Source organism: Diorhabda carinulata, chromosome X (assembly GCF_026250575.1).
Source record: "Diorhabda carinulata isolate Delta chromosome X, icDioCari1.1, whole genome shotgun sequence".
NCBI classification, from domain to species: Eukaryota; Metazoa; Arthropoda; class Insecta; order Coleoptera; family Chrysomelidae; genus Diorhabda; species Diorhabda carinulata.
Window position 1 is genome coordinate 35,723,081 of NC_079472.1, and position 12,809 is coordinate 35,735,889.

The 12,809-nt window shown below is 31.8% G+C and overlaps 1 protein-coding gene across 1 annotated transcript; it reads right to left on the minus strand.

Annotated features, from left to right (window-relative positions):
- Positions 1-605: 605 nt before the first annotated feature.
- On the minus strand, positions 606-12,196 carry LOC130901892 (kynurenine aminotransferase-like). Its single transcript, XM_057813552.1, has 8 exons — positions 12,085-12,196; positions 11,881-12,031; positions 11,182-11,415; positions 8,969-9,215; positions 4,871-5,037; positions 3,534-3,720; positions 3,007-3,170; positions 606-797 (listed from the first exon to the last, which is right to left on the minus strand). Exons 1-8 carry the CDS (start codon positions 12,117-12,119, stop codon positions 711-713), a joined length of 1,272 nt encoding a protein of 423 aa, XP_057669535.1. The 5' UTR covers positions 12,120-12,196; the 3' UTR covers positions 606-710.
- Positions 12,197-12,809: the final 613 nt, after the last annotated feature.

The following is a 12,809-nucleotide window of genomic DNA, read 5'->3' on the forward strand; positions in this document are numbered from 1 at the left end:
GATAATTTTCCCATATCAATCAGCACTCACCTACACACTTCGTCGATCCCCTGTGTTGTGGTTTCCCTGCAGCCTGGTGAACCGGTTCTCCTACCAAATGGCCGACGATAGGGAATAACGCAGCCGCATCTGTACCCGCCCGCCCCCTTATAACATTAAAATGAACAAAAAAACACAAAACTTTCAAAAAACCAAACAAAAAATAAATAGAATTCATCAAAAAAAGGAACCAAACAAGGAAGAGCCGTTTTTGCTTACAAGCTTCATTTTCGTTTTCTTCTAGCCAAAATATACCTTAAAAAATAGTTAGGCAACCCCACGCAACCACCACAAACACAGCCCTGCAGAGGAGCTATTCCTATATCAGGGCCTACTCCAACAAACCTCCCTCCTCACAAAAATCCACCATCGATTCTCAGTCTCTCTCTAAAAAAATAATTTTATCGCCAGATTGGTTGTTAGAATGCAGTTGAATATAATGTGCTGTAATCAAGAAGTTTTCACCGAACGTGAATAATAATAAGGTAAATAGTGTCAGACAAATGATCTTTCACATATTTTCCTTTGGTATGAAGTGATAGGAATGGTTAATTATATTTCCTTCATTCTATTAGAAAAAAGTTTTAATTCCACCTATATAAAAAATAGTTCAATGCTACATAATACAAATATTATCTTGATTAAACTTTTGGAAGTGAATTCTGACAAATTTAGGTTGCTATGTTTTCTTTTAGCGCTTGTTCAACACTAGCGAATCTCTTAAGAATGGATAAACAAGAATCCAACGTAGAAAGTTCCTTGAAATTAAAATACAATCATTAAGCTAGAATTTTTTATTATCAAATGGATAAATTCTCCTTGTCAGCTGATATAAAATGTATAAGGCAATAAGTTACTAAGATGAAGTTTCTGGAACCATCGAAATACTAATACCAAACACTCTGTGTTCTGCTACCCCTAAACAAACACTCACAATTAAAGTAACATGTGTTTCAGTATATCTTTGGTTTCTAAAGATGACAACTTGGTTATCGAAACGCGCTACAGACAGTGTAATTTTGAAGGTTCATCTATTGATTGTAGTAAAAGCAGGATAAATTGTTAGTTTCTAGAAATATTATATATAGTTACGGTGATTTTAAAAGATCTTCTCATGGGGTAGCTTGTTAATAAATAACAAAATCTCTAAAATAATCTTTAGAAGGATTGTCGCATTTTCTTAAGAAGTGGATTAAACGAAAAATCTATATAACTCATATATAATCGGATCTACATATACCACATATTGTTGAGTGGTGCAAGTTTAAATTTATGTGCTAAATACAACTTTTGTCTATTCTTTTTTATTAAATGCTGTTATTTTTGTTCTTCTCCATACTGTGTCTCTTTTCTCAAGTATATTACCAATTACTTTGTCCCATATCGCTTTAGGTCTTGCTTTTTTTGCCTTATTTGGCTTCCCATACTTTCTGTACTAATCTTGAATCTTGTTAATGCCTCCTTCAACTTAATTGTCTTTGCTCAATGAACTGCATGAGTGACATGTTTTTCAAAACTTATCGTATTTGTTCATTTTTCAATTTATCCGCTCAGATACCTAGATATTTCTTCTCTGCGGGTTGTGATGGTTTCTGTCTATTAATGTTTAACGTTTCACAGCAGTAAGTCAATATTAATCTATGGACTTCTTTCATTCGGTTTCGTGTTGCTTGAAACTTCTTTTCCATTAATCACACAGTAGTTCATACTTTTATATGCATGTAAGACGTTTTCAATTTTCTTAGCATTGATTGTACTTTCTATTTGTGTTTTTTGTGTTGCTTTTAATCCTATATCTTTCTATTTTTCAGTTTATTGTTTGAGTATCATAACTGCAGTCTTTTCAACATTCATTATAATATCAAGCTGCTTTGGTATATTGTTTCAGATATCAAAGTTTTTCTGTAAATCTTGAATGTTTTCGGCAATAAGTAGTATATGATCAGCATTAGCTCTTTCAGATATTTTCACTACTTGCAGAATTTTCTATTCAACGTACACTTTCTTTTTGTTTATTGAGCTTATACTCAATATGTTGTCTAGAAATATGTTGAAAGGCAAACCACCACCTTGTCTCATTTCTTCTGTGGTTTCTGAAGTTTCTGAAATTAGGCTTTTACCAATAACATAATTGACATTTCGTCTATAAAGCCTCATAATTACATTTATGTTTCTTCTTTCCAAATTTTACCATATTTTCGCTCTGGGTACTTTCTCAAAAGCTTTATCCATAGCGCTCTATAACTGAGCGCAAAATGAAATTCCAGAAATATTTAGGTAACAAAATTCAATAAATTTATCGCTCACTATATTATACGAGAACCGTTTCTTACCAAACTCCGATAGACTATGAATAAAAGTTCAAACAAAACAATAATTTTATCTCCAAAACATTGGTACACATACGGTTACTTTTCGACATAATCACCGATGAGCTTTTCAATACCTTCTTCAGAGAAAGTTGCCGCTATTGTAAGCCAACCGTTCAGTAACAATAGTGTACAGAACAGACCTTGGAACTTCTGGAAATTTCGTAGACAAAGCAGTAATGGTGAATCTGCGTTTTTCTTTAACCATTCTGCCAACTCGTTGAACCAGGTCGTTTGAAACGATATATTTTCGTCCTTGGCCCCCTTCATCATGCACATCATTACGGCCATCTTTAAACTTACGACACCATGCACACACAACACCATCACTCACGATGTTTTCCCCATACACACGACTCATTTCTGCAACACTATGGCCTTCAGCTTAGAAAACGAATCACACTTCTCAATTTACACTAGGCGGAAGCAATAATAATGGCGGAAACATTTACGTGGCTGTAGCACAACGCCGACTGAGCCTGAATAACAACATAGCGTCTGCAAAGTGCGATTGGAGGTTGAGAAAAAACAGCTTCAAAATTTTATTTGATTTAGATCAGTGCAAAAAGTTGTTCAGAAGTTATTGAGCATTACTCACCTTAACAAAACAAATTCTTATAAACGTTTCAAAATTTTTTTTATTATCTTTGGTGCAGGAAATTGTTAAAGGAAATACTTTTAATGAATGCTTTTTTACTAGTCGTTTGATAAACTTTTCGTCCAAAAATTTGTCTTGTTCCTCGGATAGATCAGTTCCAGCCACTAAAACAAATCAAACTAATTTTCAGATGTCCGGAGTATCTGTTATGTATGAATTAAAAATAATTTCAATTCAAATTCCTTCTTTTATATCAATATTTTCACTATTTACTACTCTGGTGAAAACGAACTTCTGGAATTGTAATGTCCTCCATAATAATTGTACATAGTTTCAAATTCATGCGACATTAAAATCGAGTTTAATATATTATAAATTGAAGCCTAAAAAAGCGTCTTCAAAAAATTTAAGATGGTAACATGACGTTCACTAGATTTCAAACAAATTCATTATTGCCATACCTAACCAAAAAAATACGTATTAACATATGAAGAATATATTATATAACTATACAGGTTAAGAATTACCATGTTTTGATATATCTATCATGACATACATTCCTCCTTCTGGAACAATAGGATTGAAATCGGTACCATGTAAATTTTTAAGAAAATAATCACGCTTTTCTTTCAAGTCTTCTCCAAAAACTTCAAAATATGACTTACTATTCATCATCCTATCATATACTTCTTGAAAAATTTTTGCAAATGCCGCCTAAAATTAAATCGATTATAAATACCTCAAAATTAAAAAGAGCACAATGCTCATTAACTAGTTTTTTACTTCTCACACTTTCAAATGTAATTAATTCATACAAATTAATCGTTTTTATTTTTCGAGGATCACATATAGAGTTCAAAGAACAAGAAGGGACCAAAGACTAATGGATTCAACAACCCATTCCGAGAACCCCATCTACTATATTAACTATATATAATCTAGCACTTGAAAGAGAGTATCAAGTTCAGTGAAACAATGACATTTCTTCAATCAAAAATTTTCTCAGTTGCATTAAAAGTGATTACGATTTTTTTGAAAACGTTCTATCTTCGACTATGTTCACCAAAACAATTTTTTTTCTAAGAAATCTACGAATGCTGTAATTACACGTATACAATACCACCACATTCTAGTCTTTGGTAACTTTTTGTATCGTCCACGTCATCAATATTTGGTTTCAGTTGGTGCAGATAACGGCAACTGATCTGTAGAGCGATATGATTTTAGGTTTATTAATGAAAGGTATAACCAAGCCTAATTAGAGAATTTTTCCAAGAAGCTGTCACTTAAAGTATTATCCACAAAAATTATTCGCAATATTAATCCAAAAATGTGATTATTTCGGTATCCTCCAACTTGTGTGTTGTTAAGGAGTTCTATTGGAGCAAATGATGGAGTAAGAGCGAGTGTACAGTTTGTGGAAAAGTCATTTCCTTTTCCTTGTAACTAAGATAGTTAATTCCCTCATCAATCTGATTTTTGAAGGCTTAGAGGAATGAATTTTATTTCTTCTTGTGAGTGCGTTAGTGTGTAGTAAAATTCTCAGTATCTGTTATAATAAATATACAAATAAACAAATAGTTACGACATTCGCCACATCTCTTACACTTAATCAAGGATTATATAACAATTTCTCTTTCATTCATTCAAAAACGTTAAGAATGCACTAGATCTTGACTCATACACACGTGTTTTGATAATTTTAAGTTCACCTGGAAACTACAGCACAACTGTACAATAAATCTAACACAAAATAAACCGAAGCCTTGTTTTTCACCCATTGAAAAAAACAAAAAGGAGCATTGGAACCAAACTAAATGACCCTAACCATGCAGTGTCATGAATATAATAGAAAACACCTTACTTGTATTGGCGTGCAAGCAGAGAAAACTGTATACTGATGTAGAGTTTGTAATTTCTCAATCATACGTTGATCTCCATATGCAAAACCAACCTGCCAACCAGTGACTCCAAACGATTTTTCACAAGCTCCTATAGTGACCGTCCTTTCGAACATATCGGGAAGTGTAGCTAAAACATAATATCTAACAAAAACATTCATAAAAATAATAAAATTAGTTGAGCATGGTATGACCCAACAATACAATAATAATAATCTGTCGTTTGGTTTTACCTTCCCATGGTGACTTTAAAGCTTAAATCTTCGTTTTCTCTTGTTTATTTGCATTCTGGCTCACTTACTTTATTGTACAAAAGACGTGGAATTCAATATTTGAAGCTTCTTTCCTTTCTTTATGTTATTCTTTGTTTCCTTTGGTGAGCTTCCATAATATTCATGTAATATAGACCTTGTTACGATGGATATCTCTTTCAAGTACAGTCTGTCTCAGCAGTAGCTCTGATGCCTTGTAAAACTTCATATTGTTCCCCATCATTCTTTTAGTAAACGTTGCCTTCCACCTGATTTCATCCAATTTGATGGATTGGAACTCTAGCTTAAAGCTGTTAATTGGCATTTGATAAATAATCATTGGGCAATACACTAAGTATCTTTCAAGCAAAAATATATGCAATTGAAGAAGTTTCCAGTTCAACAAAGGAATTATCGCAATCAGGAGATTATCATCTTGTATACAAGATTGTTTGGAAATTCCCGTACAAGTTAAACAAATTAGGTGCGAAGAATGAAGTTACCCACCAATGCAATGTGTTTCGGGAGTCTAGAAGGACTTGAACTCTTTTAAGGAAACTTTAACATACACCTGGAAGCGTATGAAATAGAAGATGAAAATGTCTGGTAGTTATAGTAATCCCATATACTAAGCTTTCTAAGAGAACTGGGATTAATTAATCAGATGTAAATACTGAGCATCCTCAGTCATTTCCACTGCAAGGGAACGCAAAATGGAAAAATAGATTCCTTGGATCGCATAGTATATCATACATTGAATCACACACATACATAATAAAGATATTCCCTTATGTTGTTTTATTATAATTTCTATATAATCTCGACACTTCTTAATATGTTCTTCTATATCTTTGATTCTTTAGAGAGTTTCAATCTCTTCTGTATATTTCTTTATATGAGAACTTTTGTTCAATCCTTTTCTTTTTTAATTAATTTCTTTTTAGATTCACATTAGGTACTTGAGACTTTTTTATTTTGATATGGTCACTTTTCTAGATTAATTTATAATTTAATCGTTTTATCGTTTTTATTGTCCCTTATCATAATTTAACTTATTATCAGCCAATTTTTTCTGATAGCGCTTAAAATTATTGTCTTTCACTATAAAGTATACAGATTGAGGAACGGTATCGAATATCTCCTCTTGTATCATTCGCCCTTCTCTTTATTCATCTCTTATTTTGATTTATGAAATCGGAATGTATTAAATGATTCCTAAAAGACGATTCATGTTGAATGAACATAAAAAATCCACAGAAACTCTTGTTGATGACTTCTACAGTGTTTTGAACGTTATCTTGAATGACCGAATGTTTAAAAGCATTTATCATACTTGTTTACAAATTCCCTATGAAAAATACTTTCGTTAATCGTACTAATATTGACAATCAAATTTTTCATTAATTATCTCCAGAATGTAATGTAATTATTCATTTCTAAGTGCTTGAATATTTTTATTGGGAAATAAATATTGATATTTTATTTGTACAACTATTGCGCATTTCAAATATTTTAATATATCTATAGTCAAAGCAAAAAGATATATTTTTAATCCCATTAAACGTCACCTAATTGTGTGCATATATCTTTCATGATTTCACATTAGTAATTAATCGACATTTTACTAATGAATAATTATAGTTTAAAGAAAAACTAAACAAACGCTTTAAAAACACAGCTTTAAAACTAAGAAGCTTGAAGTTGACGCATTAGCCCGCTCGGCTAACAAACGCAATTTAAGTGGTGGGATATACTAACAATGATAAACCATAAAGGAAAATTACACAACAAAACAGCTCACAAACTCAGATACAAATGAAGCTTATATAAGCTTGTTAAAAATATTCCTTATTCCTACTTATATCTTAGTACTCAACTTTTTTAAGCTGGTATCTTGCCGATTCTCAAAAATTATTTCATGTTTACTAATTTCCATAGAGTAGTTTCAACGAATTATCTTTCAAGTAAATTCAAACTAATAAATTTATAACATATTTTTTAATAGTTCCACTAACATCATCGTAAAAACAGTATAATGAAGATCTATTGTATAACGAGCTTATCAACTTAAGAAAAATTGTATGTCTCAACATTTAATTTAGATACACCGACTTTACAATAATCAGCAATGGGTGAGTAATCAGATCTAAATTTGTACGATCTAATTAAAAATAAAAATAAATTAATATTTTCGGAAATAATTCATATGTGACGCTATATATTTGGATACACGAAAAAACTACAAGTCATTTTAAGAAAATAAATAATCACCACATACATCTATGCACTTATGGAAATCAATCTGCGTGTGTGGCACCTAACAGTAATATTTTTTTCACTAAAAAATTATCATGTAAAATTGAATTAACTTCTGCGGATCCAACAGAAATTTCGATCGTACGTAACGTGACCATGCGACAAGAACTGTGGTTCTTATCCCTGTCCAACTTTGATATTCTAGAGCCACGAAATTCTTTTTCTGCTCAATCCCCTTCCTCCCTCTATATTTTCTTCTATCAAAAGCCAAATAGTACGTCTGGTTCTACATTTTATCGTGCCAGCTATTTATTTACATTCTCTTCCAATTCTCCTCAGAATGTCTTCGTAGGTTTTTCTTGTCTTCCATGGGACTCACAGCTCAAATGCTCCCAATCTATTCATGGTGTTAACTTTTAGTGTCCAGCCTTCCATACTTTTTGAATTTAAAGAATGAACTCCTTGCTTTTTCTATCCCGCACTTGATCTCCACGCCTGATGACCAGTCTTCGCATAACCATGTTGCTAGATAGTTAAACTTTGTTACCCGTTTAATCTCCTAGCTATATTGATTCCCATAAGTCGATTGTGTATTCCAACTATGTCCAGGAGCGTCTGGAGATCATGTTATCAGCTATCAGGAGTGTATCATCGGCATATCGTATATAGTTGAACAAGGGCTTCTTCAAAGAATTTTTTCTACTAAAAATTAAACAGGAGTGGGATAAACCTCTAAGGATTTTTTGGGCCTTTGAAATTTCCTTGTCAACTTTAATTATACCAGATTGATTCATTCATATTAGTTCTCAATAAAGCGTATATTTTTCTAGGCTATATCAAGACAAACTTTCATATACCAACTTATTCAGTTGTCTACATTGAAATATCACTAAAATTAGTAGGGTAGATGCTGGATTCGAACTCAAAGTGTCGCCCAAATTTTATTATTGGGCATAGTGGTACTTGCGATATTGAAAAACATTTTACATCACAAAAAGACTATTTACCCAATCAATTGGCTGCTTCAAGCTCGTCAAAACAAACTAAGATTCAAATGTGGCTGCCGTCTAAAATGCGTGGGCGCTTAATTGATTGTGCTTTTAATTTAATCCAAGCAAGTTTTGAACTTGGACAGCTTGTTCAAAATCTAAGTTCTATTGTTGAAACGTATTGGCTTCTATCATATATGTAAGAGTTAGTTATTCAGTAATAGTACCATACCAAAATTGATATTTAGAACCATAATTTGTATTTTGCTCTCATTTATGGCATGTTACACCGATTTACCTTGACACATCAATATTTCGATAAAAAATCGTACCACTATCTATTCTGTGATAGTAGCTACTCAGGTCCCACTATTTAAGGATCGGGTATTCAATAATGCAGTTATTGTAGTTTCTTAGCATCTTAAAATATACAGACAGGCCCTCGTATAATAAATAATCGCTATTGTTGAAATTAGCTATATAAAATAGAAATCAGTGAGGTAACGTTACAAATATTTTAACCAAAAAAAAATCGTATTTAAAACCAAAGAACTAATAAACTCACCAATTCTAATATGTTTGCATGGTTTATACACCATATGCTCGTACACTTCATCGGCTATGCATATAACATCCCATTTTTTACATAAATCAGCAATAATAGTGAGTTCTTCATAGGTAAATACTTTTCCCGTAGGGTTGTGAGGAGTATTTACTATAACAACTTTGGTTTTTTCGTTAAATAATCGCGACAATTCTTCTTCATCTACTTTCCAATCAGCCGATGTTTGATTTTTCGGATTAATGTTCATCTACGATTCATATCACATTACTTATGTGAAAATGAATTTAAAAAGAATACGATTACTTCGTAAATAGTATCTAAATGCTTAATGCTTCCGTTTAGCCTAAGCTCTATAAAATATTGGATGAAAATTGGTTGTATTGATTTGCAATTTAAAAAAGTCTTAATTCAAGACGTATTTTAATGAATATTCCATAATTTAAAAATGTTTAACATTTTCATCTCCAATTAATGGTCAAATACACTTGGTTTGATGTTAGACCGTGAAAAATTGTCTGAAATTTAAATGGTGCGAATTGTTAGAGACAATGGCTGCTTTCCATTTACACCAAAACTCAGATTATTCTCATCTATGATGTCGTAACTCAGTTCAATACACGTTCCTCATCAGTCTTACAAATGAGACTGAGTTTTTACTCGCAATCTGCATTAGCTTGAGAGCGTGTGCTTGTGAACTTGGCAGTAAGGTCCAGGACATCACGTTGTCAGATTTTGTCATCAAAATAAGCAACACAATACTAAATTATTGAAAGCATTCATTGGTATATATTTTCTTTTTGAGAATTTTGAGCTCAAATTACGTTTTCCACTTATTTAATGAGCAGTAACGTGATTATTTGAGTAGAAAGTATTCACATAACTGAGTGTCTTAGTTCATTTGAATGCAAATTTAAAGCAGCTAAATAAAATTTTTTTCTAATATACAGAAAAAAATATAGTATAGAATAATTGTCATAAATAAGTTTGAATTTATTGTCTCCATAATAAATATTTTCGATTTGAGAATCAATAATCAATTGTTTTTGTTATTATATGACAACTCCTGACTGACCTTGGACCCGTTTTTGCGAATGAAAGGCTTTTTTGTTTTCAACACCCAAGTTTTAAAATATTTATTCACTTTCTTTTCCTCACTCTAATTTGAAGTTTGTTAAGAGTGATTTAATTAGATTTAAATTTTCAAAAACACCGCAAATTATTTTCAAACTTAAAACACTTACTTAAATTAGATGAATCTTTGTTTCTAATATTCAAACTTTAATCAAAATAATTAAATGAAATAAGCATTGTAGTTTTCAAGTGATAATGAATAGTTTTTGCACAAATCAAACAATATCATAGGCTTAGAATTAATTTTACTTTAAGGCAAATTAAATTTATTTAACCCATGGATTTGAAGAGAAAATGTTTAACAATTTATTTCAATATGATGTTATTATCTTTAATAAAAATAAGAATAAGTACTGAAAAGATTTTCAATAATTTTAAATTCATGCAAAGAGCTGAAAGCTCAAGATCAACCTTCCACGATGCAACTGTTTCGAAACAAAGGCTGCAAATCAGTTGCAACAGTTTTGCTATCAAAATAAAATTTTTGAACGCACACGGATACGACTCGTAATCACTATTAAATTAGTTGGTGCAGCAGTGAAACGTAATTTTGCAATGTATTCAGACTCAGATGAGGAAGACTTCATTGATTATTATCAATACCGTAGAAAACGCAGGATACAGAGAGAATATTGGATCCATCCATACCTAAGTCAAAATGTGAACTCTAGACTGTTCGTAGCTGCACAAAAACTGTCTCAGGCAGATAGAACGTTTATAGCTTTTTATCGAATGTCAACTTCTCCCACAAATTTGAGGTGTACTTCTTGATCGCTCATATTGAAAAAATAAAATAAATATTTGATAACCAAATGATCGACCGCGGAATCATGATCAAGTACAACTAGCTTCATTCGAGTCACCTCGTGTGTGGCTCCTCGCTATTAAACGTTGCCGAGGCGGCCAAACCGTTGCAAGATCAACTGGTTTGCAAATAGTTGCATCGTGGGCGGTCGGCCTAAGTAGTTACTAACTTATGTCTGGAGTTTAAGGTTATATAAAGGTGAATTCAACATCCTCAAATTTCGCGAAAGTTATGTACAAGATATAAAAACAAAATTATTATTGAGTATCTATCTTACCCATTTCAATTTTGTATATTTGGGAACACCTTGCGCCATTTTCACGAGGGTTTCAAACACCAAGAAGAATGGTTCAAATATGATGACTTCATCACCAGGAGATACCAAACTGAGAACAGCACAAAACAGTGCTTCACTAGATCCAGCAGTTATCAATATTTCTTCTTTAGTTAAATTTTTGTTCAGCAGTTGTGAATACACCTTTGAGAAATTGTGCACAAGACTTGGATAACCCTATAAACGATTCAATTGTAGTCTCATTATTACAATTTCTTTGTCTTTTTCACGTATCATTTTAACCGGATTAATTAAAACAAAATCTCCAAAATTGATGAAGAATCCGTTATTCACGAAATACAGAAACATCAATAAAATCTGGAGACACTGGATATTAAATTTTAATTACAAGTTCAAAATAATCAATTATGTAAATGTAAACGGAAACTTTGCTATTTTTAAAATAATCATATCTAAAAACAAACAATATAATCGTACAAAATTGCATAATAAGATTTGTTCTTGGAGATGATCTTCGAAATCGATTATTTCAATGCCAAAATATCTAAAAAAAATTTTAATTCGCTCCTTTATATGGTGCGCTAAGAAAAAATGGCAGAAAATGTTTTAGTTATTAGTAGAAAGAGTGAAAACCAACCTCGTAAATTTTATAACACTTATGTTGAGGGTGAAAAAACTTACACTTAAATCGGTATATTGATGCTCAAAAACACGATGGTTGCGAACAATTCCATTAAGAGCATTTTCAACAAATGATGCAGGCTTATAATCTGGACACCCCATAGCTACATCAGTAACGTTGTAATTTATGCATAATTCTCCATATTCCTTACTAACATATTATCAAAAATAATAAATTTCATATTAAAAAAAACATATACTCACAGAAAATTTTTATCCATATTAATTTGAGAAAACATTATTGCACTTGAATACAATTTTGAACAAGAAGAGATATGGATAAGCTGATTACTTAGACATTACTAACGAGAAAGAGGTAGGGAGTTGGTTTGTTTATAACGTTTTGACATGAACGTAACACAGCTTTATTGTAGGAGGGCTCAAGATATTTATAACAGGAACAAATACGCTATGGTGCGGGTTTACTTTTATTATTCCTCTTTTTTTTCAAGGTTTCACCAACAAACTACGTATCAATCAAATACTAACCTAAAACTTCATGTATCTTTTTCATCCCTTGATTTTTGGTTCATTATTATTGTACTTTATTCAAACATAATTCATTTGAATTGGAACCAAATGATAAATGACTGTCGAAAGTATAGAAAAAGTCTGTATGCTTGATGTGGCGTGACGTTTTACTGAAACTTTAGTACTGCCTTGCAGACACTTTTGAATCTTCTTTTTTCACTAGTTTGAGTTTTTGAGCTGTTCATGCTGTTACAATCTTTCTTGAGAATCTTAGTGCAAGTTTTTCATTTCTAATAGTGTTTTCACTCATCCCAACAGTCCGATATTTACTTTTTTCAGTCAATGTTATATGAGTTTTGATTGCACATAAGTGCTCTATCCCTTAAAAGGGTGGTTAAGCCCCATTCAATCTCTTCTATCTCATTTCCTTCTAGTGGTGTCATAATAGTGTGAACAAG

What these genes read in the sequence shown, in the direction of transcription:
- LOC130901892 (XM_057813552.1), bottom strand. Translation starts at nt 12,119, where the DNA reads ATGTTTTCTCAAATTAATATGGATAAAAATTTTCT. An exon ending in CTGCTTGCACGCCAATACAA is followed by an intron (nt 3,721 to 4,870) that starts GTAAGGTGTTTT and finishes ATTTAATTTTAG; the next exon opens with GCGGCATTTGCAAAAATTTT. An exon ending in TAAGAATTTGTTTTGTTAAG is followed by an intron (nt 798 to 3,006) that starts GTGAGTAATGCT and finishes TTTAATTTCAAG; the next exon opens with GAACTTTCTACGTTGGATTC.